The sequence below is a fragment of the Branchiostoma lanceolatum genome, chromosome 11, assembly GCF_035083965.1.
Source record: "Branchiostoma lanceolatum isolate klBraLanc5 chromosome 11, klBraLanc5.hap2, whole genome shotgun sequence".
In the NCBI taxonomy this organism is placed as follows: domain Eukaryota; kingdom Metazoa; phylum Chordata; class Leptocardii; order Amphioxiformes; family Branchiostomatidae; genus Branchiostoma; species Branchiostoma lanceolatum.
In genome coordinates, this window is record NC_089732.1 from 16,287,747 (window position 1) to 16,315,468 (window position 27,722).

Below are 27,722 nucleotides of genomic sequence, written 5' to 3' on the forward strand. Positions count from 1 at the left end.
TACGACACTGCAATTTCAAACCTTTGAGGGCCCATAATTTCAACATACTGTACTCATTTTTTTTCATGACCAGTTTTAACATATATCAGCAGACAAGACACTTACATTGTACACTAGTCCTGTACCAGCAAATGATTCTTAACCCTATCTCCCCCCCCCCCTCAAAACTTACAAACAGCACATGGTGTATGATCAAGTTTTCAGGGGGTGATATCAAAGCATGTAAATATGAATTACTATCCATAATAAGCCTTGATTATTTGGCGAAGATAATGTGTTCGAGAGACTCTAGTTTCATTATACTGTTGCTAAGGTCACTGACACAGAGGTGGGCAGCAGTCGGCTAGTCCTTTCACCGCTCTTCTAAGACACTCTGTCCAGCGGGTTTACGCTGGTGAGGCCGCATATCTTTTAATGCCCTTCCTAGCACACTCCGACCAAGATTTCCTCGGTCTGCCACGACCCCTGTAACTGCATTTTGGTGTTGGTGCTGAAGCAGCCACTGGCTCGTTAGACGTGGATACGTCGTACACAATTCAGCTCTCTTGTAATTGAAAAGGCAGTCGTGAATTCTACTCGACGGTCGGTTTAGTAGGTTTATCTCCAGATGAAAAATACAAAAACTGGAAGTTCCGCTGCAGAATCCGTCAACCCGCTAGGTGGCCGAAAGTTGAAAAATTCGAGGTCTCATCAAGACATATACAGATGCTAAATATCAAGACAACCCTTCGTCCATTTGTTTGTTTGTCCGTATGCCTTCTTTTGTTATAGCACGCACCTACAACTACATGTATCTCTTTAAATCGTCCGTCTTGTATATAGTATTCCATTACACGCGCGCGTGTGTAACAGCAGTGACAGTACATGCTGAAAAATAGTGTGTCATGGCATTTTTAGGAACGGGGCACACTTTGAATCCACCCATCCTGATAGTCCTACTGAGCGTGACAGTTGTAGATTTGTACATGCTTGTTCTGTATGCCAGCCCTGACATGTGGCATCGTGCGGTGCAATCGGTAGGGTGTTTTGCCCACAACTGAGAGGTCGAGGGTACGAAACCACCGATATGTCCCGATGTTGAGGCCCTTGGGAAAGGCACTTAATACGAATTTCCTCACTTCATTCAGGTGTAAATGAGTACCTAACCTCGGTTAGGGACGTCCCTCGGATAGGACGTTAAATGGAGGTCCCGTGTTTGAGGAGAGCAAAGGGGTCATTCCCGGTGTGAGTGGTTCATAACCATACAGTTCAATGGGGCAATCGTCGTATTGAGGTCACCTTGGGGCCAAAATGGCAGCCTCCAGACCCTTACGATTCAGCCCCGTTGGGTAGTAGTCGGTCAGTGCTGTACGACAGCGTCCTGTCAAATAATAACTGACAGCCCAGCTGCTTAGAGGTAAAAAATGTCGGGTCGAGGGTATTTCTAGACTGCGCGGATTGTTGTAAAACTAAGTAACTAAAATTGAGCAATACCAAACTAGTACCCTTTGTTTCAAAGGTGTCTGGGCTCTTCAGCAGTGGGGGTATATTTTTGCTCTAGAAATCCAACAGGACAAAGCTCAATAAAGCATGATTTGAAAGCAACGTGTCCCTTGGCAAATACATGAAACGCCCGAATGCGCCAGTGAGTACTGTGCTCCTTTCGCGGGCTTTGTTTGAAAGCCCGACTGTGGTGTCGAATTTTACTTCCTTGTCTTTTGTGTCAGTGTCACTGCTGGAGGCCAAAATCCTGTACAGGTGTAACTTACACAGGGGGCGTAAAACTTGCGAGTCAGGGGTTTCCCTTTGTACCTGATCACTCATCCATTCAGACGAGTTGATCAAAGCTCGTAAGGTGACTGTCAGTGCCTTAAAGCAACTGGATAGAATTTGGAAACGGTCAGACGCGTTTCAAATTCCCACTGAAGTTGAAGGGACAGTAGAACGTTATAGAAGTTGGAAAGAACATGGCGTCGTTGCAGCAGCAGGAGGCCTCAAGTTCGTACGAACCGGCTTTGACCGTGAACGTGAAACCGACGTCCAAGTCCAGGGCGGGTCGTGGGAAGGCGGTAGGTGAAACCGGGATGCACTTGAAGCTCCTCAAACTGGTTCTGTCCATGCTTCTCGGGTTAGTCGTGCTCGCCTGCCTCTCTCTGTCCCAACTCTCCGCGATCTCTCTGGTGAGAGATCTGCGTCCACCTAAAGACAATGTCGAGAAATGCGAACCAGTTTCCTATTCGGACGGCAAACCTGACCGTGACCGTGACGTGGCCGCCCTGATGGTGGTGTACATGCTGATGCTACCGTACGGAGTGTCATTGTTGAGGAGTCTGTGGAACGGCGCCTTCCAGGACTCTGTCCCGTGGCCGCACCCTAAAGCTTTTCTCGTGGTAAGTCAAACCTTTACATTTTTTTGCCCAGAATTAAGAATTGAGTTGAAGCGATAAATGTACGATATAGTCTGGACGGGGGTCTTTGGATAGCTGAGACTTTGAAGACAAACTTTAAGGTTATTCAGAAACAAGAATTAGGTTGAGACGATGAATATAGGCTTAAACATAATCTAGACGGGGAGTATTGTTCTTTCAGGGATACTGTAAATGCAGAAATGTTCGCGTTGGTTTCACGTTCGCGGTTTTCGCGACGACCGTTTCGCCGTGAACTTAAACTCACCGAAAACATTTTTGTCCAATACTGTAGCAGTATGTGACTATAGCGCCGCAAACAGCCAAACTTAAAACCACCGCAAAAAGTCCATTTTTGCCTTATCGTGACATAAAACCACGCGAACTTAAATGCATTTACAGCACTAGACAGTGAATATTAACGAACTTTTTTAGACCCTTTTAACTGCCGCACTGATAGGTGGGAATTGATGAAATTTGATAAGAAATACGATTTGGAAGTAAAAATCAGCTTGAAGCGATATATGTACAGTTAAAAACAAAACGGGGGAATATTTTTCCTACCTGTTGGTACCAAAGAGTGATTATATAATAAGATGATTTTGTAGTTTTGCCCCTCAACTTTCGTCGTAGTAAGTTTTATTTTACCAACGTTAGTCTACTCAGAAATAAAAACTAGAAATAAAAACATGTTAAGACGATAAATGTAAAACAAAAACTAGACGTGTGCATATTTTTTATCCGTTTGTACAAGACTGTGTCAGTAAGATAATTTTGTGGTTTGAGCCGCCAACCTTTTTCCACGATATATATTTTTTTTTTACAAATTTCACTCAGGAATAGAACTTCTAAGTAAAACAGATTGTGACAAGTGTACAATATAATCTAGACGAGGTTCCTCGCAGAGACAACATAATAATTTTGTGGTTGGACTTTGAGTTTGTATCTAAGTTTTCTGTCAAAGTCTATGCGACGCCCTATACGTTAAGGTGCGATTTTGAAACATATCGCCTTACAACTAAAACAATGTTTTCACAATACCATCTACAATATGTACAAGGCATGAAATAATGGACTACTTTGCAGTTTACTACTAATTACAATTAAGTAGAGCTTGTTAACTCGAATATTTTCTGAATAGAAGCCTTGTAATATTCTTCGCATAATCTTCAACACTTTTAGGGACAGTCGCATGTATCTATTGGTCCTAATTTCTTCACGTTTACCGACAAAAAGAAAAACTTCCCTGTTAACATCACAAAACCCACACATTGCAGAAAAAGTAGGTTCGTGTCTATACGACGACGATATTAGAAAAAAATTCTACTGTTAAGAACTAAAGGCTGGCAGCATGTTTTACAGTGTGATAGATATATAGGCTAAGGTCTACTATTCACAGGCCCCGATACTTCCTATTGTACACAGATACGAAAATGGCTGTCAAAAGTCACCTACCTGAAGTTTAGATCATGGAAAACTCACATTGGCAGCGTAGTCTGACCTCTCAAGTGTCGATCTAATGAGTTTCGCCTATTTTTCACCGGCGCAAAGTGGTTAAATTCTATCAAAACATGGTGAGATGACCTTTGACCTCCCTACCCAGGAACTGAAAATATCCAAACTACACCTATTTCAAAGTGTACCGGACACTCCAAATATGGCTAAAACCCTATTTTTCTAACTAAATAAAATAGCCACAACCCTTACCTGTCAATTCCAGCTCAAAAACGCCAACTTTTCCAACAAAGAGGCGTCCTATAGCTTCTTTTAACAAGCATATAAAAGGCTATTTCTATGAAATTAAAATGGACCTTTTGCGCATGACTGTAATCGTGACCTTTGGGCTACAGCAGGTTGCACAAGCTAACGCCACGCATGATAGGTGATGATATAAGCCTAGTGTGTACTCTAACGTTACCAGAATAGAAAAAAAAACTTACAAAGATTAGTATTGCTAGAGTGCGCCACTCCCTACTACCCAACTCGTGAGAACTAGATAATATTTGTGACAATTCAAGTTGGATTGTATTACTTTTATCTCTGCAACACGCAATTGTGATTTAGAAGTTTTTTTTTTGTCGAGTCCAGTAAATTGGTACAAGGTACTGGTTCTGTACTCTCGATCCCCTTTCCACGATTTTAATCGCATGTTGTTGATTCAAAGTAGGCAAACAAACACTAAACAGCCTGATGTAATTTCGTTGGATAAAAGAGGGTTTTCAGCAGTAATGCGACCGGTGTCGTGTGGCGTAATGGATAAAACATCCGACTGTCAAACAAGGGGACCCAAGTTCGAACCCGGGCTGCCCCCAGACATGTTTGGACATGCGTCCCGACGTAGCGCCCTTGAAAGAACCCTTCGAAAAAGAGTAGTGGCATGCCCCGGTGTGCGATGGTCCAAATCATTCTGTCTGGAGTTGGTGATTCACTACAAATCACCCGGATGGAGGCCTGGCGAACCTCCGTCTCGTATCAGCCATACGGTGATTTACACCATTCACCCGGACCGGAGACCTGGCGCATCCTCGTCTTGTATGACTGCCAACGAAAGGGTATGTCACCCCGTAAAAAGGGTGGTATAACCCCGACGTAGCGAAATCACGTCGACCGATGATGATGATGACGACCGGTGTCCTCGCAATCACTTTGGGATCCATTGTATGTTTCAGGGATAGGTTTATGTTCGCAGGCCAGCCGGTAATGTGACGGGGTAGATTTTTTCAGGCGAAACACACCCTCGACTCCCAGGTGACTTTAAAATTCGGCCATCAACAAGCTCACCCGAATGCCGTTGGCAGTTAAAATTCAAACATTTAACTGAAAAGTTCAAGGATGGAAAAAATTCCCGAAAAAAATTAGATGATTTGTTTACACAACAACCCACTGCTTGTTGCTTGTCAGAGACTAGACTGACTGTAAACACTCAACTGAAAAGTTCACGGAAGAAAATACCTCGGGTTTAAGGGACCGTGAAGCCTACGTGCAGGCCAGGAGATGAGCCTTTATCTCTCAAAATATGTACCTCTGGAGATGACTCTTCTTTCACTCTCTCCCCTCTCTCAGCTTAAAGGTATTTGTTATTTTCTCACCTTTGAGGTTTTTTTCAGGTGGGGCATTTCTGTTTAGGTAAACATACTAATAATGGAGAAAAGAAAACAGTAAACGACACACATTAGATTTTTACATGTTTTTGCACCACGGCAGACATGGATAGTGACGTCGTGTTTGCGTAACGGTTAGAACCCAAAGGTCCTGGGTTCGAATCCACTGGCATGTCACCGATGGTGTGCCCTAGGTAAAAGAACTGTATAGACGACTTTTCTTACTCCACCCAAGTGTAAAAGGGGCTTGATAATCTGTGCCAATAGAAAAGGTGACCCATCTTCTACATTCTTCAATCGCTCAGCTCAAAGATATTCCTGACCTTCTCACCTAAGAGGTATTTTTACTTTAGGTGGGGCATTTGTGCCCAGGTAAACATATTGATTATGGACAAAGGAAACTACAAATTGGATTTAAATGTGCTTGAGGACTTGTTTTCGCACTTACCAGCTTCCATGTGTTTCCCAGTTTGAGCATCTGCGTTTAAGTAAATACATTCATAACGGAGACAAAATATGGAAAGAAACGACGCACAATCATTATGGTCAGAATGTATGCGACATATTTTTTGCGCCAAGTAATCATGAATACATAAATGGAGAGAGAAAAACAAGTAAATGAAACGTCAAGCGTTTGAATACCGGTGACGCCTGTGAAGGTATTGACATCTACTTCAGCATGGTGTCCCATGAGGCTTCCCAAATGTTCGACTGTGAACTGGCTTGGTGTGTTTGTATCGCATGGCGGTTAACCGCTAGGTACCCATGTTAACCTGAGCGGAGTGAGGAAATTCGTATAAAGTACCTTTCACAAGGGAACAATACAGCCTAAAAGGGATTCGAACCAGAACCTTTAAATAAGATAGTATTCTGCAGTAACTAATCGCCGCAGGATGACACCGCCAGACGCCAATAAAGAAGTCTAAGTATCGTCAGCAAAATAAATCGGACGACGTTCAGATATTTTCTTCGACAGTGGATCAAAACTGGAAACACGTTCACACATACACGGACACACACGCACGCGCGCGCACACACACACACATATATACACACACACGCATACACACAAACACACACACTGGCACAGAAACAGACACACACACACACACACATACATATACACATACACACACATATACATATCACAAACCCACATTTTTTTCTAAAAGGAGGCCGTGATACATTCTTGAATTAAACCTGGCTGGAACAATATTGACAAGCTGTCAGACACTCATTGTTTCAGAGGAGCTCTGTTTCTTTCTCGGAAAAGGAGCGCTCATTCTTAATTGTTTTCACCGTCGACCTTTGCAATGACCCTTGTCACAGCTGAAAGTTACCCGGGTGAGCATTGTTGACCGTGTTACTATTACGGCCAGCGTGTCAGGGTCAAGAAATCCGGCGGTCCCGTGTGTTATGTTGTCAAAGCGACGCCCGTCTAGGAAGACGAGAAGTATGCTATAAATAAACGAACGAGAAGTATGATACAAAAATAAAAAGTCAACAAAACAGACAAAATGTACTAAAAATTGTTTTGAGCATGATTTTTATGTATTTTCTTTACATAAATATTTATATAATTTCATTTTTCGTTCCCGCAAACAACCCGACCGGGCCCCGGTTGGAAAATGTGCCCCTACCATATGGGAAAGCCTCATACGTCAAGACGCTGCTCGTAAAAGAACCCAACACACTTATTGAAAATAGTAGGTATACTTGGCTGAAAGTGATCCGTTGCGAAGCCGCATTGCACTGCAACATGTAGACATCTAACTAGCTGCAAAGAAAGAGCAGCGCCACACAACGTAACATACACAATATATCACAATACTGTGCGATGCACGGGCACAGTCCCTTGTAACCCAATACTCTGTACACGAAGACACAATACGCCTCTCGCCCTGGGAAACTGATTATATGTCAGTAACAAATATGTAGTAGTCACTTTATACTGTTGATGTTGATATGAATACTGGTACCAAAGAGCCTTGTTACAGTACAGACTTCGAGATATGCATCACAGTCCCGCGAGATTCCGCGGGACGTTCGGAAGGATAGTGCGGGGTGTATCGCGAGATATTGCGGGACGTATTGCGGGATAGTGCGGGACGTCCCGCGAGATTTTATGGGTGTTTCGCGGGGTTTTCTGGATATCTCGAAAAATTTCGCGGGACTGCCGCGGTAGGCGAGGCAAATCCCGAATCCCTTACTGTGGCGTGAGACCTTGAATCTGATCGTGCCTTCCCAACTCCGCCGGCGAGTCCGCAATTAATTGTCATGTAACGTTAAATTTGCTACAACTTTGGTAAACCGGTGACGTAGCGCGCAAAATTAAGCTTTAGGCCCCTGTCACACTTGTAGGTATATACTATATATATATTCAAGTGCGCAGTAACATTTTTTTTTGGTTTAAGTCAATTTTCCGTGGAGAATTTTTTTTCTATTTTGACCCACCGTTGAGCAGTCTAGTTATCAAACCAAAGAAATTACTTCTTCGGCTGCAAAGTTAACCTTAACTAAAATCGTGTTAATACGCAACCCATGTGGGCTTAAATATACGCACAAGTGTGACAGAGGCTTTACAATGAAAATAGAGAGCATGATTTTCTGTGGGTGTTTTATGTGCATAATATTTGTCCATAAATCAAAATTCCGGACAACAACCGTCAAAACGCATTTCTTGTACAGTTCGTGTGGTCAGTCCTCGGCTGGCCGGGGCCTCCCCTAAGGATAGGAAAATGGCAATGTGCACTCACTACTCAATCTAAGCGCCATCATACTTGTGGATTTTACAATAAAGATGTCGTTGCAAACAATATGGTTCAAATAATTTCGACAAAAGTGTGACAAATTGTCATCAAATTGGTGTTGTGACGGTAGTCTCGACAACAGAGACTTTGTGTGTTTACATTCAGGGATTAACGCGTTAAGACACTAACGTTACACAAAGGAGGTTAAAAAGGGAGTGTTGTTGCTACAGTATGGAGTAAAAATACAAAGAAATTCCTCTCATATTCCCCACGGCCGACCGGACCGTGTTTTCTGTTCTAGACCCGATCGAGTCGAATTACGTTCTAGAAATCGGGCAAAATAAACATGTAACAGAATAAAAATACTCTTTTTTACACAACTAAGAGATTTATTCCACCGACGTTTCGGTGACCATCTGTCACCTTCTTCCAGGCAATTCTGACTGGTTTACATAGCAATGCAGCACAGGTGTTGCTGCTTATACATAATGAGATGCATTCCAAAACGCAATATATTTACATATGTACAAATTATGTTTAAGCAGCAACACCTGTGCTGCATTTCTATGAGAACCAGTCAGATTTGCCTTGAAGAAGGTGACAGATGGTCACCGAAACGTCGGCGGAATAAATCTCTTGTTGGTTGTGTAAAAAAGAGTCTTTTTATTCAGTGACTTACCAACCTGATGAAACTATTAACGGTAAACATGTAACAATTGTTAAATAATTTATCGGGAATTTGTCTTGCCTGCATACAAGGAGATCATGTGTTAAATGCCCTTGATCAAATCTACAGGTGTGAGACTTAACCCTATCTAGACCGGGCTTTTTTTAGACTTCTTGGACCGGGGGGGGGGGGGCTCTTTCGACCCCCCGTCATAACTTCCGGCCGGTATGCTCTATCATCACCAAATTTGCAGGGAGTGATGTTCACGTAAAGTTTTATAATTCCTGTAATTTTGCTGACGTTATGACGTAATATGACGTAATTATGACCTCATCGATGTGATTTTATTGGCTAAATAGGGAATTCCCATAATATCTAAAAGTATTAGACAAAATAGTGCGTATAATTGATTAAAAGGTATGCCAAGACATTTCACGTCAGTGGTGACTAACTTGACGTCAAAATGACGTCGAAGAATGACGTCATGTGTTATTAGCGACCCCCTGGGATCCGCCATCTTGGATCGGCCATTTTGTTATTTTTGAAAATACATTTTTTTCATGTATGATCCCAAATAACAATCAAAATAGACTAAAAACATTAATCTGAATGATTCTGGTTAAGAAAATTCTAGGTTGTGACGAATTTAAAGGCAAAAAAGCCTGTTTCTACCGAAAATAATGATTTTGTCCGCCATCTTGGATTTTGAGCGATGACGTCATCAAATTAGCATGATTTATGAATATTTAATCATAAAAGTTACATTAAATCACATGTGATGTTATACATGTAGGAAACTAGTGTTGTTGAGCAAGAAAACATTGGAAACAAGTATGTTTAAATCGAAATAAGCGAAATTTGCATAAAATGCCTCTTCAGAAACCCGTTGCCATGGCAACACGAAAATGATAAACTTAAACTTTTATCATAATATTGTTGCCAACTAAATTTTAGGAAAAGTCACCAAGTTTGGTTGTCCTACCATACGTCGTTTGGCAGTTATACGATGTCAAAGTTGGCGCGGGCACTTTTAGCCCCCCCCCCCCCGGTCTAGATAGGGTTAAGCCGCCATGGGTCAAAGGTGAAACAGGTATAGTCCATTTCAGATAGCGTGTAACACAGTACACGTCTTTTTGCTAGATTGAAAAATACATATAAACAAAAATAAAAGTTTTGAAATAAGTTATCAACACGAAAGAGCATTGCGCATGATTAATGTCACCGGCTTTAGTTACGTTACCGTGCACTCGTTAGCGCGAAAATAGAGAAGTAATTTTGCTTTTCAGGGCCGCGTTGAGATACCGAAGTAACTCCACTGAATGTTGTCCACTTCTGTCTCCACCTGACTGAAAGTAACATGTCTTGTCCTGAATATACTGGGCCCTCATGGAAATCATTCACGTTCTAGAAATCGGCCAAAATCATATTACAATTTAGCGTGAATTGGTCTTGCCCCCAAGCATTGAAAATGTATTTGATAGGAGGGTCTTGTCTTGATGAAATCTTTTTGGGAGTTCCACGTTGTATATAAACGTTTGAGGTAACGCCGCAAATAGCATATCAAGTTTTAGCATTAATCCATTACGCTGCACTTTCAATTTGTAACACAATTGTTTCAAATTAACGACCTATCACGCAGTTCTGTTTAAAATGCGGCCTCAACGAGACCAACACAGGAAGGTCTCGCACTAGGTTTTCTCTGTCTTGCGAGATGCGAGACGCGAGCGGATCCCGAAAGGTTCCGCGGAACATTTTGAATTATCTCGAAAGGTTCCGCGGGATGTCATATACTATCCTGTGGGACGTCTCGCACTATCCCGTGGGACGTCCTGCGGAACTTGATGCATATCTCGAGGGCTGTACTGTAGCATAGATCCTTGTCTCGTGGGATATTTAGAATGTCGGTCATATTTCTTTCAACGGTGACATTCCAATAAAAGGTAACGTTTAAAAGCGGTTGAACCTCAGACTGAGGACGAAGCATGACGCTTTTTTGTTAATAAGTAGTCCAAAACGGCTTTGCTGTGGGTCGCGTATTTCTAGCCAAGCACACTGGGTCACTCTTCTTGATAAGTGTGTTGGGTTCTTTTACGTGCAGAGCTTTGACGCTTGAGGCTTATGCTTAAAGCTCTCTCATACACAGGGCCGCAGGCTTTACGTCACCATCCCAAATGGTGAATGCAACAACATGTGAATGCAACAACATGTCCGAGCTGGGTGTCCGACCCTAGGATCGAACCCCGGATCAACGGAATTCGATCCAGATAGCCAAGCAGCAGGGTTGCGTTACCACTTGCACCACGGGGACATTCAAATAGGAATTTGCTTTTTTGACCTCGTCGAATATTGTAAGTTTAGTCTTCAACTTTTGGCAATGTCGGTGTTCGCACGATTAGCACACGGAGTCTATTTGTTAACGGGTCCCGGGTTGATTTTAAGTACGAGTTAAAGTCCCTTCGGGGCCCTGCCGTGCCCCAAAATGAACCCGGTAGCCATAGGGTGGCCTTTTTTTAAATTTAGACTGAACTTAATGCACCGTCACGTTGCGCTTAAAAGAGATCTTGTGTATTTCCTTGGTGGTTAGCTTTGACAGTGCTAGCTGATAAACACCAAGCCTGGGCTATGTGAAATATTTGCACATTCTGAGGGTTATGTGGGCTTAGATGATTATGCTCCGTAGAAACTGCGGTTAAGGTGTACGTGTGTAAACATGGCTAAGGAATGGTAATTGTATCAAAATGACTACCGGCGGACTAGCAGCGTGACACAAATGCTCAACGACCTGCAGTGGCCCCTTCTCTCCGGAAGGAGGAGAAACATCCACCTCACCTTTTTCTACAAACTAGTTCACAAACATATTAACATACAGACTGACAATTAGTACAACATTCTGAAACCTGCCCACGGGCGTTCCCGGGGGGGTCACCAACTAAGAAATCAAAATATCCACGCCCGTTCCGACGGATACAAATATTCATTCTTTCCACGTATAACACCTGAGTTTGTTTGTTTGTTTGTTTGTTTGTTTGTTTGAACCTTTGTTTATTCATGATAAGCTCAAATCGGCACGCAGGTCACTTTTCATTGAGGTCATGAGGGAAGAGGTAAGGGTCAGATGGAACGCCCTTCCTACCTTGTTTATCATATCATTAGGCAAACTAAATATCAACTTCTTTCCCCCCAGGGCGCCTTTCTCAGCATCTGTGAGGTTACCGGGCTGTGTGTGTTGACTCTGCGGGTGATGCCGTCCGTCACCCCCGCCCTAAGCGTGGTCCTCTCCAACGGTATTCTCTTCGTGTCCATTCTCAGTCAAACCATCAAACAGACGATCAGACTGTGGAAGCAGGAACAGAGACGAAATTGCCGACGTGTTTCTCGCCTTATTTCGTGTGTGGTCTGGGGTTTAAGTTGTGGAGGGCTTGTCGGCGTTTGGTGTCGTTTTAGAACACAGAGATATGTGATAGAAACGGTTGTCTCTTTGTTTCTTCTTTCCTTGGCCTGGGCTCCGAAGCTACAGGAGTTTCAGGCTCAAGGCGTTCAGTTAACCGAATCGTCGAAACCCGACCACGCGGCCAACTCGAGATGGAAAGCGGGAATATTAAACAATTTCTTGAAACTAGTATCAGTCCTACTAATTCCAGAAGCAATGAAGCTTGCTGGACTCACGGATGTGTGTTCGAGCTGGGTGTGGATCCGAGCAGAACTGTATGCGCGCTTCACGATTCAGCACCCGGCTACGGTTAGCTTTGTCGTGAATGTTACCGCCAGTTTCGTGGGTTACATCTTAGCGTGGACGGCCTGTTCTGTCCGGATGGGTTTCTTCGGATTCGCGTTGCCGGCCTTTTTAAGCACCGTTGTTACAGGTACGTTATCTTGGTGTATAAATACTGTCTGGTGTTTCTTTACCTTTAAGTTAGCACTTTACTCTTTGACAAACAAACAAAAAAATCAACAGAGGAGCCACAATGGAAAGTCCCAAGTCCATTAGTTCTAAGCTCACAAGTTAGTTTTGATTTTGTTTAATAATGTAAACCGCTCATTATATATACATACGCTAAAATAGTAATGCTAGGGTCCGACCGGACTGTTTGAGAAAACAGAGAATAAAAATGCATATCAAGAACATACATAATTTACGGTGAGGAGCGATTCTTTAAAAGTTTGTTTATTTTGCTGTCTTTGATTATATCGTATTTTCCGTTACCGCAAGCTACCCGGCCGGGTCTCGCTTTGGAAATATGACCCTGGCATATCGCGTGAGATCCTTTTGTTGGTTTTGCGCATTTTTTGAATATGCCACATATCAACATGTATTTTCAGGTGCAATATTCACCAACCAAATCTGCACCACAACGCGCTTCATCCACGAGGACACGTGTTTGATGTTTTTGAAAGAAGACTTCGTGTGGGATGTCGGGATCGGTCTGGGGCTGCTGCTGATCCAGTTCTTCACGACCACGTGGTTCGTCATGAGGAGTCCAACCATCGTCATGGAACATGAAGCCCAGGTAGAGTACGAAAACACGTCATCAGTAGACGAGCTCACACTTATGAGGAGCAAAGAAACTGCTTGCATCATAATGAGGAGCACAGAAACGGCTTGCATTATAATGAGGAGCACAGAAACTGCTTGCATCATATAACAGCGGGACGTGCTTTATTTCAGCTAACATTCGAACTTATTCTAAGAACGTATTTTGCGATTACGTGGCCACATTCGAACGCGTTCGAATCAAGCATGCTTTTAAACTATTTGATACGCTCGAATGTGTCCGCTTAATCGCAAAATACGTTCTTATAACACATCGAATGTTGGCTTAATTGATTTACATCCCGCTGAATTGTGAAATCGTCTATTTTAGTCTTTACACCATAATTAGTTACTCAAGCAACTGGATAAAAGTTTGAAAAAGTCAGACGTTTCAGACAGCATCTGCTGCCTTTCGTCAGTTACTAATAAAAGGACTGGGAAACCAGGTTTAAACCAAAAACTCTGAATAGATATGTTACTGAGGTTATGACAATTTAGGATGCCTTGGCATAGCTTTCAATAGAAGACTTAGTCAAGCAAAGAATGTACAATCCCAACCTCAACAGGAAAAGAGGTCTACGTGTTGAACTTTCAGGCACTTGGGATAGTACACTCCCCTCACATACAGTCCCGGACGAAGAACATTAGTTAGTGTACTAAAACAACAGTAGCTAATTGAACTATTTGCATACAACCTTGTCTTGACTTCTTCTTATCCAATCTTTCCCAGCTGTTCTGGCTGCCGGGGTACAACAGCGTGTTCCCGGCGCAGTGGCTGCTGCTGAGCCGGAAGAACAGGAACACGAAGGGCAGGGACTTCACCACGAGGAGGAAGACCAAACAAAACACGCACGTCTACATCTGCACCACTATGTACCACGAGGTTTGTTCAATTATGTTAAAAAGTTTGTTGTTTTCTTGGATGTTTTTCTCTTATCGAAATTTGGGCTGCACATCCACATGAGAGCTGCAGAGGAGGGCTGCATTCTCATTGGTCTTCGAAAGTAAAGAAACGGACATCATCATCATTGTAAATGGACTGTACCGTGCCGTTATGTCAGGTTTAGGTCATAGTCTTTTAGACAGACAGACAGAGATACTGCTAAAAGCACATTGTGTATGACTGTATGTCTATATATATTTTTCTTTGAAATTTGAAATGTATAAGGCTCTAAAATCTTAGAGCGATGTCCTCATACCAAAAAATATGTATGATTTTGCCAAATGCATTCGAAGCTTTCAGAAGATCGAACTATACAAGAGCAAACTGAATGATAAAGAACGGGATAAAAGTAGTAACTATCATTTTTTTTAAATATAGAGAATAGAATTGACGTTACCGTTACAAACGAGTCATGAATTTTATGCTGTTAAGTCCGAGCGTGAGATGGAGCAGCTCCTGACGTCATTACGTGCGCTAGCGGAGAGTCAAGTCGGAGAGCGGACCTTCGAGTCCCACATCTTCTTTGACGGAGGGTGTCGACAGGGGCAGCCGTCTCAGTGGGCGCTTCAGCTGTTCAGTGTCATGGGGAGGACGCTTCAGGATGAGAACGGTGGGGATGTTAAATATTGTAGTTAAGTCCCTTAACCCCCTCTCCACAAGTGTAACACTCCGCGCATGCGTACTTAGCCCTGCTTTATCTGGTGAGGAGACCATGCCTGAATAGACAAGTTTGATTGTACTCTGCGTGTCTGTGCAATCCTTTGTCATCTCGTGTTTTGAGTAAGTGGGAACCGAGACCGATTAACAGGGGATACAAACGTCTTACTGACTTCTAATCTCGGTACCAATAGTGTATAGTTACAGTCTCCAGGACTAGGCTCTTTGCAGCATCTAGAACCAGGAAATTAATACTCAATACCACAAATGCATGATCTGTGTCATATTGTTAGAATCACAAGCCTTAGCATTCACAAGTACTTGCGTTGTATGTAGAATAAACCTATCAAAAGATCTATGAAAAATGATAAAACGTTCTGTTCTCGAAACCATTTCACCTCACTGACCCCTTTTTTGTGGACGTTGTATACGAAACGATACGCTTCGTTGAGTTCTTATGCAGTGGACGAGGAAGAAATCGTACAACAGTGCACCCGCTTTAAAACGCCTTACGTTAAGTCTAATGTATTTACGTTATGTTCTTAGACCCTGAAGACATCTTACAGCAGTGCACCTGCTTTAAGACGTCTTACGATAAGTCTAATGTACCTACGTTATGTTCTTAGACCCTGAAGACATCTTACAGCAGTGCACCTGCTTTAAGACGTCTTACGATAAGTCTAATGTACCAACGTTATGTTCTTAGACCCTGAAGACATCTTACAGCAGTGCACCTGCTTTAAGACGCCTTACGATAAGTCTAATGTACCTACGTTATGTTCTTAGACCCTGAAGACATCTTACAGCAGTGCACCTGCTTTAAGACGCCTTACGATAAGTCTAATGTACCTACGTTATGTTCTTAGACCCTGAAGACATCTTACAGCAGTGCAGCCGGTGTAAGACTCCTTACGGGCTGCAGCTCCAGTGGAAACTGCACTACGGAAGCGGAGACGCTACCAGCGGGATGGACTTCACGGTTCATCTGAAGGACAACGTTCTGGTGAGTCTTCAGGTGTCGCCGAGACGTCTTTTACTCAAAACGTCTTCACTGGCCTTTGGAACTGTATCATCCATTTCTTCTACGTAACTTTCCGCTTTTCAAATTAAGAAGCAGCTTGCCCTCGGCTGTCTTCCTCTCTGATATTTTCTACATACTTTCTGATGTTTCGTCCCAACATATCGTATTCACATATAGGTGAAGAACAAGAAAAGATGGAGTCAAGTGATGTACATGTCTTATACGCTGGATTACGCAGGTAAAGGGGAACTCTTGTTTATTTCATTTGCAATATTCGTTTCTCATTTATCAGACGAAATCCGTAATTCGTCGGGAGTCCTTTAATTAAAACCCTAGTCCTGCTACGCCCGGCAATTGCCGGGTTGTACATTATTGTTCTGTATGCTAGCCCAGACAATTGCAGGGTTGGGAATATTTCTACAATGCGCTAGTTGCACCCGCGCGGTTGTTGTACAGCGTGGTAACTGAAATTGAGCAATATCAAACGAGTACCCTTTCTTTCAAATTTTTCTGCACACTTCAGCAGTGGGGGTATATTTTTGCTCTGGAACTCCAGCAGGACAAGGGTTAATTATATTCGATGTGACTCAGTGCAAGCAGAAAGCGGAACTCATCTTTGAACATCAAACTGTTATTTCTTAAGCAGCGCTAGCGTTATTAAAAGTTGAACTAAAATTTCCAGCACAAAAAGGAAAAAAATAAAATAAGATTGGACTTACCCCATATCCAGTCTTTGTCACTGAGTGAGCAATCCGCCACTTCTGTAACAGTTACCGTCATGCAGATAGAACATGTGACTCGGTGATGAGCAGAAACTTATGATGAACTGCTCACCGTGTCAACTTTGCTTTCGAATGATTTTCACTAACACGGATGATCTTTCCAGCTAAGTCGTCTTATGTCATTCACTAATTTTCAGCATATTTCCATCCCCTGGGAATGGCGTCCGGAGTGATCGCAGACACGGACGTCCGTGCCACGTCTACGTACGGTACCGACGCGTCGCACGGGCCGCACCAGGCGAGGCTCAACGCCGTGGGGAACGGGGGCAGCACGGCCGGCTGGACGGCGGGGGATTCCGACATACACCAGGTGAACTAGATTGTTAATGTCTCAACACCTGTATTTCCCTACATCCAAAGCTATCTGCCACCGACAGATCGAGCTCATAGAACGTCCGGAACAAAATATACAAAAGCTGCAGTACCAAGGTAACACACCAGGGGGACCAAAATCATCGTTGACCTTCGTCTTCCCAAGATCTACCCCCATATAAAAATCATTACTATCTATCTAGAGGTTCTTACATTATGCTGACTACGGATATCTGGAAACACAAGCAGATACATGGAGGTAATGATTGCCTTTGTCCAGTCGTTGCAGACATGGTTGTGACTGGAGTTGTGACTAAAATGTGGACTGTTTGAAATACATTTCTAAAAGCGTTCTTATGGTAGAAATCTCACTTATTGATAAACGATTTTTTGCCTTTGTCCAGTCGTTGCAGATCGACCTGGGAGAAGACATGGTTGTGACGGGAGTAGTGACTCAAGGGAAGCACGGGTGTGAGGAGTGGGTGACTATGTACCGCCTGTCCTACAGTCGGGACAGCGAGTCTTGGGAGAGCTACAGGGACAAACACAACAAACCGGTGGTAGGTTTATCATAAATATGATGGTTTCCCTTTATCATGTATTCCAACAAAGTGTTTGATAACAAAAGGAAATTTATAGAATGGATTTTGGAGTGAAATCCAAATACAAAAAAAAATATTGGTTTCGAATACGTCATGGGGAACACAGTTTCACACGCAGCGATACCATTCCAAGAATCAAGGCTCTCACAGTGAGACCGTCATACGTATAGCGCTATCTTTGCGAGTATCAGGGCTTGCAGTTTGACCTGCAAATCCCCACAACGTCTTTATTTGGGTAATCAGGGATTTAGCACATGACCTTTAAAGATTGACATTTGCGATCAAGAATTACCTTTTGAATGACACGGCTGCTTTTTGATATATATTAAAATCTCTAAAAGATGTTATAGTAACTACCAGTATACCTACTAGTAGGAAGGTCAATGAGAGGATGTTCCTGATGCTCCAAATAACGTCACTTTATATAGAAAAAGTTTTTGAAATGGATTTAACTTCACTTACATACACAGAAAGAGTACACAGAAATAAATCACCAGCAAATTACCACCGCTCTATCATTGCTTATGTCCTTATGTACATTCAATTTGAACGTGTCCCATATACAGTGTTGTCATTGCGACAATCAGGTACTGCTCACCGGTGCACCACTGAGTACTTCTTATAAACGGCGTTAAATTATTGCAAACATCAGGGATCTCAACTCTTTTGAATAACCGTTCCAGGCATTAGACGGTAACGTCGACAGCGACACCCCCGTCCAGCACATTCTGGACACGCCAATCAGAGCACGGTACATCAGATTCAACCCTGTCAGCTGGAAAGACAGGATCAGCATGAGAGTGGAACTGCTGGGGTATTGTAAAACGGGTACGTACTGGAAGCTATTACCATGCACGACAGTCTTGCTCATCATAATAAGACTTCATCAGTAATGCATGTGAATGTACGTCAATATTAAAGGAAACTTTTTGTGTGCTTTGACTGATTTTCTTAACCGGAGAGAGAAACAGAGACAAAATCAATCCAAGCGATAGTGTTGATAATTGAAAAAAAAGCCTCAAAGTCACATTTGACCAACGACAAAAGAGATTGGCCAGTCATCAAACTAGGATTAAACAAGCTGTATTTGAGTGGGACCAATAGTCAAACTTTTAACATGGTACTGAACAGCCCGCATGCACGGTTTTTCATTTATAATGTCCCAAACATTCAAACATGCAAACGAACAAACAAACAAGAATATCTTACTGTACAAGCTTCCTCTTCGATTCAGACGTTAAGTCTTCATCAACATAGCTTGTCGCTTTTTCTCTCCACCCAGTCCAGTGCATGTTCGTTGGCTTCTCGAAGGTCAGTGTCTGTGCAGGTAGGTGAAAGTCTGTAGCTGTACATCTGCAGCTGACGTTAAGTAAAGTACATTTTCTCTTCCATTTTAGACCTGGACCGAGACAGCTACATCCTGGCCACAGACGCCGACGTCAAGTTCTCCCCACAGTCTGCTAAGGCCCTGATGGAGATAATGAGTACGGACCCTAGCGTCGGTGCCGTGTGCGCCCGGACTCACCCCCTGGGGTCGGGGCCCTTGGTCTGGTACCAGATGTTTGACTACGCGATTGGGCACTGGTTCCAAAAGGTGAGGAAAGAAGAACCTGTACTCAAGCCTACAGAGGGTATATCTTTTAAGTTCGCTGAAATTAAACGTTGTCCAACTTGCCGATGCACGTGCTGTTTGATAAGTAGACATGTGCTGGCGTTTACGCTGACCGTGACCCTAAGTTGTATACTGTGGAAGCCCACTTCATGAAGCTCCACGTATTTTATATATTACTTTATTCATATGTAACGCCATTATTTGTTAGCCTCCACCAGGCCCTCCTACGGGCGTATTAATTGATCAGAAAAAGGAATAATTAGCCAGTAGAGTCAGTCCACGGTGAAGATCACATTGATCCTGTAAAGCCCAGGTTAAGCCTAGGTTACACATAGCCGAACATAGCTCCCGAACGCTAGCCGACTCAGGTCGGCGGTAGTTCGGGAGCATTCTGACCAGTTTTTGGGCCACGCCTATCTTTGGTGCCGAACATGCGCCGAAGATGCGCCGATCATCTCCTAACCAGTACACGAATTACTCCCGAATGGGCCCCGAATGCTTTCTAGCTTACTCCCAACCTATGCTGACCTCTAACCGCAGACTGCCGAATCTCTCCTGACTAAACCCCGACCGAATGCAGACCCTCTCACGAATTTAAATGGACATATTCAGCGACTTTCAAAGAGGGGTCATTTTCGTTTTTAATTGAAATAATCCATTCTATTATGTTGTTAACATTATCGAGAGATCGAATTCGGATCATGGCTAGCTTTAATACTGCTTTCAGTGTTCTTCTTTGTTTTTGGTCGTGTGAAGGTCGGGGGTGATTCGCCCACGTTCCGATAGTAGTCACTTGGTTGAGAATGAGTTAGCAGAGTTTTGTCTACGGCCTTGGGGTGAGTTATGGGTAGGTTGGAAACTAGTTGGGAGTAAGTCAGTAGTGTTTTTGGCGTGGTTAAGGTTCTAATTTTACTACTGACTCAATCCCGAATACCAGCCGAGCACTAGCCGACCGCGCCGAACACCAGCCGAACACCAGCCGACCCATTTCAGACCCTCCGTCCAGAGCCGAATGTTTTGAAAATTTCACCAGCCGAACACCAGCCGATTCAGCCGAACGCCAGCCGACTCGACCGAACGCCAACCAAGCTAGCTCCCGAATCACTCCCGAATCACTCTAACCATGGTCGGGGGAGAGTCGGGAGGCCATGTTCGGCTGTGTGTAACCTAGGCTTTACACATAGCCGAACATGGCCTCCCGACTCTCCCCCTGCCATGGTCAGAGTGATTCGGGAGTGATGCGGGAGCTAGGTCGGCTGGCGTTCGGCTGAGTCGGGTGGTGTTTGGCTGAGTCGGCGGGTGTTCGGCTGCGCCAGCCGAATGTTTTGAAAATTTGAAAATATTCGGCTCTGGACGGAGGGTCTGAAATAGGACGGCTGGTGTTCGGCTAGTGTTCGGCGCGGTCGGCTAGTGTTTGGCTGGTATTCGGGAGTGAGTCAGAAGTAAAATTGGAACCTTATTCACGCCAGAAACACTACTGACGTACTCCCGACTAGTTTCCAACCTACCCATAACTCACCCCAATGCCGTAAACAAATCTCTGATAACTAATTCTCAACCAAGTGACTACTATATATATATCGGAACGTGGGCGAATCACCCCCGACCTTCACACGACTAAAAACAAAGAAGAACACTGAAAGCAGTATTAAAGCTAGCCATGATCCGAATTCGATCTCTCGATAATGTTAACAACATAATAGAATGGATTATTTCAATTAAAAACGAAAATGACCCCTCTTTTAAAAGTCGCTGAATATGTCCATTTCAATTCGTGAGAGGGTCTGCATTCGGTCGGGGATTAGTCAGGAGAGATTCGGCAGTCTGCGGCTAGAGGTCGGGATGGTTGGGAGTAGGCTAGAAAGCATTCGGGGCTCATTCGGGAGTAATTCGTGTACTGGTTAGGAGATGATCGGCGCATGTTCGGGGCCAAAGATAGGCGTGGCCCAAAAGCTGGTCAGACTGCTCCCGAACTTCAGCCGACCTGAGTCGGCTGGTGTTCGGGAGCCATGTTCGGCTATGTGTAACCTGGGCTTAAATGAAACCCTGGCAAATATTCTCCCTATAGCCGGCGTAGTTAGCTGGTAGACACTAAATATTTGTCAGCACCAACTTAAAATAACACCAAACATATGCTGTTGATACAGCAAACGGCGAAAATCAGTTATTCTGTTTTTCGTGTATAACATCTTTTGTTTTTGGCTCCCCAGGTCGCTAACAGTGTTCTGGGTACGGTGCTGTGCTGTCCCGGCTGCTTTAGTGTGTACAGGTGTAAGGCTGTCAGGGACACTCTGGCCACATACGCCTCTACAGTCAGTAAAGGGGAGGAGTTCCTCACTAAAGATATGGGAGAGGACCGCTGGCTGTGTACGCTCATGGTAAGACATTTTTTTACTGTTTTTTTTTCTCTACTTTATACAGTCAAACCTGCCGAAGAAGACCACTAAGGGGACTGATAAGATCAAGTCTATATGGACAAAGGGTTATTGTATAGTTTTACGTGATTGTGTAAATAGGAAACGTATCTGAGACACAACTCGAAGGTGGTGATATGTTTTACAATTTCCACATTATATTCGGCACCGGGATTTCTTTGTTCTACTCATGGCTATAATACCTTCCATATCTCGTTCCAAGCTCTCAACACCGCTTGAGGGCTTTAACATGTCGACATTAGGTAAAACCAAGGGACACGAAATTACATACGAATGCCATTTGATTCTCCAGGTAGAGAAGGGCTGGCGGTTGGAGTACACGGCTGTGTCAGAGGACAGCACCTACTGCCCGGAGGAGTTTGACGAGTTCTTCAACCAGAGGCGGCGGTGGATCCCTTCAACTATCGCTAATCAGCTGGAACTCATCAGGAAGTGGGGAGGGGGGCAAGTCAAAAGCGACTACGTCTCCAAGTTCTTCATCATGTACCAGGGCTTCCTGCTGTTTTCATCCATGATTGGCCCGTCGACTGTTATCCTGATCATGGCTGGTAAGGAAGATTCCATATTGTAAGTGGCGAAGTGCAACGTGCTACGATGCCCTGCTGGTTGTCATATTGAATATGAAACGTTTATTCAAAAATCTGTTATGACAAGATCGGTGATAAACAACGATGATTGTACATTGGTAGATAACTGGACTGGTCATCTTTCTGCTATTGTACGATTAAGCCCTAAATGTAATTATTAGAAGGTAATACGAGCACAATGTGCCGGAAAATCTCACATTTGTCTCAGAAATACTTTGATAGATTGATTTAAAGGGTCTTCAAGATTCTAAATGGACTTTCAGACTTTAACTTAGCTGGTGCCTTTGTCTCTCCTCCAAATACTCTACATTTTGTACCTTTTTCAGAAACGATGAAACGTTGAATTAGCTTGGGCGTCATCCTCCGTAAAAATCAAACAGCTGACTCAATCTTTTTGCTTGCTGATCACCGAAATATTGAGCCAGTGATTACTACGGAAGATGGCACGCCGGCTAACATAGAATTGCAGATCTGGTGGAAAAACTGTTACGAAGTATAGAATGACTGAATGGAAATGGCTCATGTTGATTTCAGCCGGCCTGGAGTTGGTGGTGGGCAGTGTAGGAGGAGGAATCGTGCCGACAGTTGTTGTGTTCTCTCTGATCTTCCTCGGGTACGGAGTGCTGTGCCTTTACGCCAAGCAAGACACACAGCTCAAGGTATTTTCAATTACAACATCTTCTTACATTTTCATGTAAGATTAAACTGTTATCATCATAATGATCATAACTCATCATCGCCATGACCTTAGTTACGCCTCGTACTCTTATATTAGTTTGTAAATTTACAGTAAGGTTTTGTAACACATTGTAAATCCTCTTGCAGTGGGCGAATGTACTTACCGTGGTATCTATGATAGTGTGATATAGGTATATATGACATCAATGTAGGTATACTAGACATCCATGATGTATAATGTACATAGGTGTCTAGTCTTCGTCAAGTCTTTACCATCCAGTTGCAGTGGGCGAAGGTGCTGACGATGGTGTTTATGGTTATGATGGTGATACCAATTGGTATAATGAATTATGTACATGGATATCTAATGTTCATCGACGTATGGTCTTCACAATTGTGTTACAGTGGGCGAAGATGCTGGCGATGGTGGTTATGGCAATGATGGGGATACTCATAAATAGAATGTACTAGTAGTATATACATTGCCGTATAATCTTTATTGACATATGATCTACACCATCCTGTTGCAGTGGGCGAAGGTGCTGACGATGGTGTTTATGGTTGTCATGGTGATGGTACTGATCGGGCAGGCGTGAGAGATGGTGATGGCCTTCCAAAGGCTGAACGCCCGGTTGACCCAGCAGAACGCCAACCACATCACGGACGCTCAGAAAAGTACGTTCTGCAATAATGCAGATGTGGTCACTGCGATTTAAGATTGCAGTTAATTGACAGCACTAGATGCAGCATTTACTGATTAGTAGAGTTTTAGAGATGCACACGCACGTGGACATGCATGTGTACGTAGACCATGCACTACATTCATCAACTGTGTCTAGATGTGAACTGTACTTTGTCAGAGCTGCCCAGAGCAATGGAGGATAGGGATGGATGGAGGAGAATGGTCATGAGCATCCACGAGACTGTCACGACTAGATCAGATGTGAGGTTTAGAGATTGCAATGCCTTTCATTAATTCAATCCAAGATTATCTGACATGCTTTTGTTGCATGATTCCAATAATGGTTCTATACTCAGTCTGTATGTGTTGTCGCGAATGACTGTAACCCTTTTAGTGTATGGACATATAGACAAAATTATTCTAATAAATTGGGAAAAAATCATCACAAATTATCTCAACAGAATTGTAATATGTAGACGATGTTGTTTCATATGTCTATTTATTTCCTATAGGTTGCCTTGACTGTCTATCTACTGGCTGTGGTGACTGCAAAACGTTAACATGCGACGGGCCTCTCAACTGGTCAAAGGATAACGTCTCGACATGGTTGATGGACTGTTTTGGCCCAGATGACCAGTTTTGTAACATATCCGGCCACTTTACGCAATACAGGTGAGCACAAAATTCTAAATACATTAATCTTAATCAAGACATATGTGTAAATGGTTTATTTCAAAATTACAAAAAATGCACAAAAGTGGCAGCCAACAGGCTGAATTGTTAAAGTTTTGAGCTTTGATCCAACACAAAGAAGGAACTCACCATGAATTTTCGGTCTTGCTGTGTTAAAATCCGCACACAAAAATTAAACAATTAAGAGATGATTTATACAGCACAATAAGTTTGATTTACCCTGATCTAACTTATTGCAATATCATATGGGCTAGCACGTACACCACATCCATCAAACCTCTTTACCTCCGTCAAAAGCGCTTCGTACGAATTGCAGCCAATACCTCATTCACAGCACACACAGCAGCTCTGTTTCAAGATTTAAATGTAATGACTGTTTTTGACATCAGTAAATTTCAAATTGCCTTATTTGTCCATAAAGTTGTCTATAATAGCTCTTGCCTACCTCAACAATACAAAAGTATTTTCAACTTTAACTCAGATTTTCGGCACGACTATACAAGACAACATAATATTGTAAGACCAATTATGACAAAATCTAGTCAAAAACAACATACAATAATGTTTAGAGGCCCCACCATATGGAACAATCTAAGCCAAATTCAACAGCCTTGTTCGTCATTACCCAGTTTCAAAAAACTTCTTAAGATGGATGTCATAGAACATCCAAGCATTACTTTCTCCCGATTTGTTTGTTTTCCTTGTTTTCCTTTGATATTTGATAATAATTCATATGATTATTATTTTTGTATAATTTTGATCTATTTCTTGATAAATTGTAAACTATGTTTAACATTGATCATGTATAGCATAATCACACTTATTATGTTAACAACTCAAAATTCATTTCTCCTTCATTTGTTTCATTAGGATTTATGGTATTATTTCCGTTTTTTTATTGTTGATTTTGCTTAGTGTCGATTATGTACAATTTAAAAAATTCATATTGACTAGTTTCGAGGGAATGCCCATTAAAATCCACTTAGGCTTTTGGCCCCTCTGCATGTCTTTTGCCCTGTTTATCTTTGATTTTAGATATTTCTATATATTCGAATAAACAATAAACAAATACTCAAGTTGACCTTAAAACCATTGTCTCTGGGCGAACTAATTTTTAGAACTCAAAGGTGGCCATTACATGTTTGGTTGGCGGAAACAACGCTGTTTTGGGGGAAGTCAGTCCTCTCATGCTCAATTTATTCCTTTATTTTTAACATGAATCATGATTATGAACATTCAATCGATCTCAAATCGCGTGAATCTGTGTTAAACACTGTTTTCAATCTTGTCGCGCCTTTAATAGTGGTTTCCAGCTGTCTCTGTTTGACGAACAAACGCTCTGTGACGTGTTCGCGATGCAAAACGGAGACCCTTCCAAGGAGAGGGACTGTAAACTCATCTTCAGAGAGTTCGCCAAGCTCAGAGATGAAAACGGTGAACTGTTTTCAACAATATTTTTCTCATTCGTCAGATATGAGGAACTCAGAATGCATGTATAGTATGTCACTATGGTCATGAAATACTATTATTTATAAAGACACTCACTATTTTTAGTAACCCAACGACATGTAAAACTGCAGTGCTTCAACAGCATACATGGCAAAGTTCTCTCAATGACTCTAGACGCAGCTGAATGGCCCCCACACAAGATGTTGAAGAAATTGGCTTTTATTCATCGTCAAAAGCTGGAACTGTTGATTGCCACATCATTCAATTAAGGCAAAGGATAAGAGAGGTTACGCCAAAAATAGTTACTCAAGCAACTGGATAAATGTTTTTGAAACAGTCAGACGGTTTAGACAGCACCCTCTATCGTTCGTCAGTGACTGACGAAAGATAGCGGATTCAGTCACTGACGAAAGATAGCGGATGCTGTCTGAAACGTCTGACTTTCAAAAGTTTATCCAGTTGCTTGAGTAACTATTTGTGGCGCATCTTATTCCCTGGATGTCTAACCTTTATCAACGTGATCAGAGTGCTTGTTTGACAAATGTATGTAGAGATTGCATCAGATGTTGTATTGTTTGTTGCCTCTCCAGCTGCGGTAACAAGCACACCGCCGCCGACGATTCTGGACCAGCTGCCCCTGCCGATGAGCGTCATCTACTTTCTCAGCCTGGCGGCTCTGTACCTCCTCACGGCCCTGCTGCATCCGTCAGAGTTCCACAAACTTCTGTACGGGTTCGTGTACCTGCTGAGTTTGCCGTCTGGGTACATCCTGATGACTATCTACAGCGTCTGCAACATGACGGATCGATCATGGGGTAAGTTTTCCTGTTGTTGTTAGTTCATGTGGTAAGTTTCCCTTTTGTTGTTAGTTCATGACCCTGCTGTACGGGTTCGTGTACCTGCTGAGTTTACCGTCTGGGTACATCCTGATGACCATCTACAGCGTCTGCAACATGACGGATAGATCATGGGGTAAGTTTTCCTGTTAACGTTGTTGTTAGTTCATGTGGTAAGTTTCCCTTTTGTTGTTAGTTCATGACCCTGCTGTACGGGTTCGTGTACCTGCTGAGTTTACCGTCTGGGTACATCCTGATGACCATCTACAGCGTCTGCAACATGACGGATAGATCATGGGGTAAGTTTTCCTGTTGTTGTTAGTTCCTGGTGTAAGTTTCCCTTTTGTTGTTAGTTCATGACCCTGGTGTATGGTTTCATGTACCTACTGAGTCTGCCGCCTGGATGACCATCTACAGCGTCTCCAACGTGCCGGACAGGTCCTGGGGTAAGGACATATCATGAGTGAAACATTTGATGTAACAATTACTCATCGAAATGCAACTGGATAGATTGTGTAATATGTCAGACGTTTCAGCTAGCATCCACTTCCTTTGATCTTGATAAAGTGTTTACCAAATATTTCAAGCTGTTTGTAACTGCTATCTTGTTTATCTCAATACCTGAATTTCTAACCTTTCATGTAATATTGTTGTACGCATCAATATTGATTATTATGTCATGCCTGGACCTGATACGGGTGTTCCGGACCGTGTAATAAGTATCCGTATCACATAAGGTTCTAGAGTTGTATCATACGGGCTTCCATAGAATATTTCAAATGCATTTCGAGTGCGCCGGTTGCGCCGCCGTCGAAGATTCGAATACTGGGTTCGGTGGTTGGAATCAATGTTGTTACAGTTTTGTGTTCGAGGACACCAAAATCCCTCAACTTTTGGCGCATTGCGCATTGAAATGTGTGTTTTCTCGGGTGGGTATGACATATAGCACAACACGGTGTATTCCGCATCACCCTCGGTCCCAGCCCTCCCGCGGGTCGGA

General features: G+C 43.0%; 1 protein-coding gene across 3 annotated transcripts; it reads left to right on the forward strand.

Annotated features, from left to right (window-relative positions):
• Nucleotides 1–1,625: 1,625 nt before the first annotated feature.
• On the forward strand, nt 1,626–26,698 carry LOC136444596 (chitin synthase chs-2-like). Of its 3 annotated transcripts, XM_066442220.1 has the most exons (18): nt 1,631–2,369; nt 12,087–12,765; nt 13,223–13,410; nt 14,164–14,316; nt 14,809–14,986; nt 15,900–16,036; nt 16,232–16,292; nt 16,974–17,146; nt 17,553–17,708; nt 18,434–18,578; nt 19,148–19,344; nt 21,573–21,740; nt 22,090–22,345; nt 22,919–23,043; nt 23,593–23,737; nt 24,257–24,416; nt 25,741–25,871; nt 26,477–26,698. In XM_066442220.1, exons 1-15 carry the CDS (start codon nt 1,947–1,949, stop codon nt 23,656–23,658), a joined length of 3,105 nt encoding a protein of 1,034 aa, XP_066298317.1. In that variant the 5' UTR covers nt 1,631–1,946; the 3' UTR covers nt 23,659–23,737; nt 24,257–24,416; nt 25,741–25,871; nt 26,477–26,698. The 3 variants fall into 3 exon arrangements, with proteins under 3 accessions (XP_066298316.1, XP_066298317.1, XP_066298318.1); XM_066442221.1 differs by lacking the exon at nt 25,741–25,871; XM_066442219.1 differs by lacking the exons at nt 23,593–23,737; nt 24,257–24,416; nt 25,741–25,871; nt 26,477–26,698 and adding an exon at nt 23,349–23,586 and having other exon boundaries at nt 1,626–2,369.
• The last annotated feature ends 1,024 nt before the right edge of the window (nt 26,699–27,722 follow it).

Coding starts and splice junctions, on each gene's coding strand:
- LOC136444596 (XM_066442219.1), top strand. CDS start 1,947: ATGGCGTCGTTGCAGCAGCAGGAGGCCTCAAGTTCGTACGAACCGGCT. Junction 14,317..14,808: donor GCACCACTATGTACCACGAG/GTTTGTTCAATT, acceptor TATGCTGTTAAG/TCCGAGCGTGAGATGGAGCA. Junction 16,037..16,231: donor ATCTGAAGGACAACGTTCTG/GTGAGTCTTCAG, acceptor ATTCACATATAG/GTGAAGAACAAGAAAAGATG.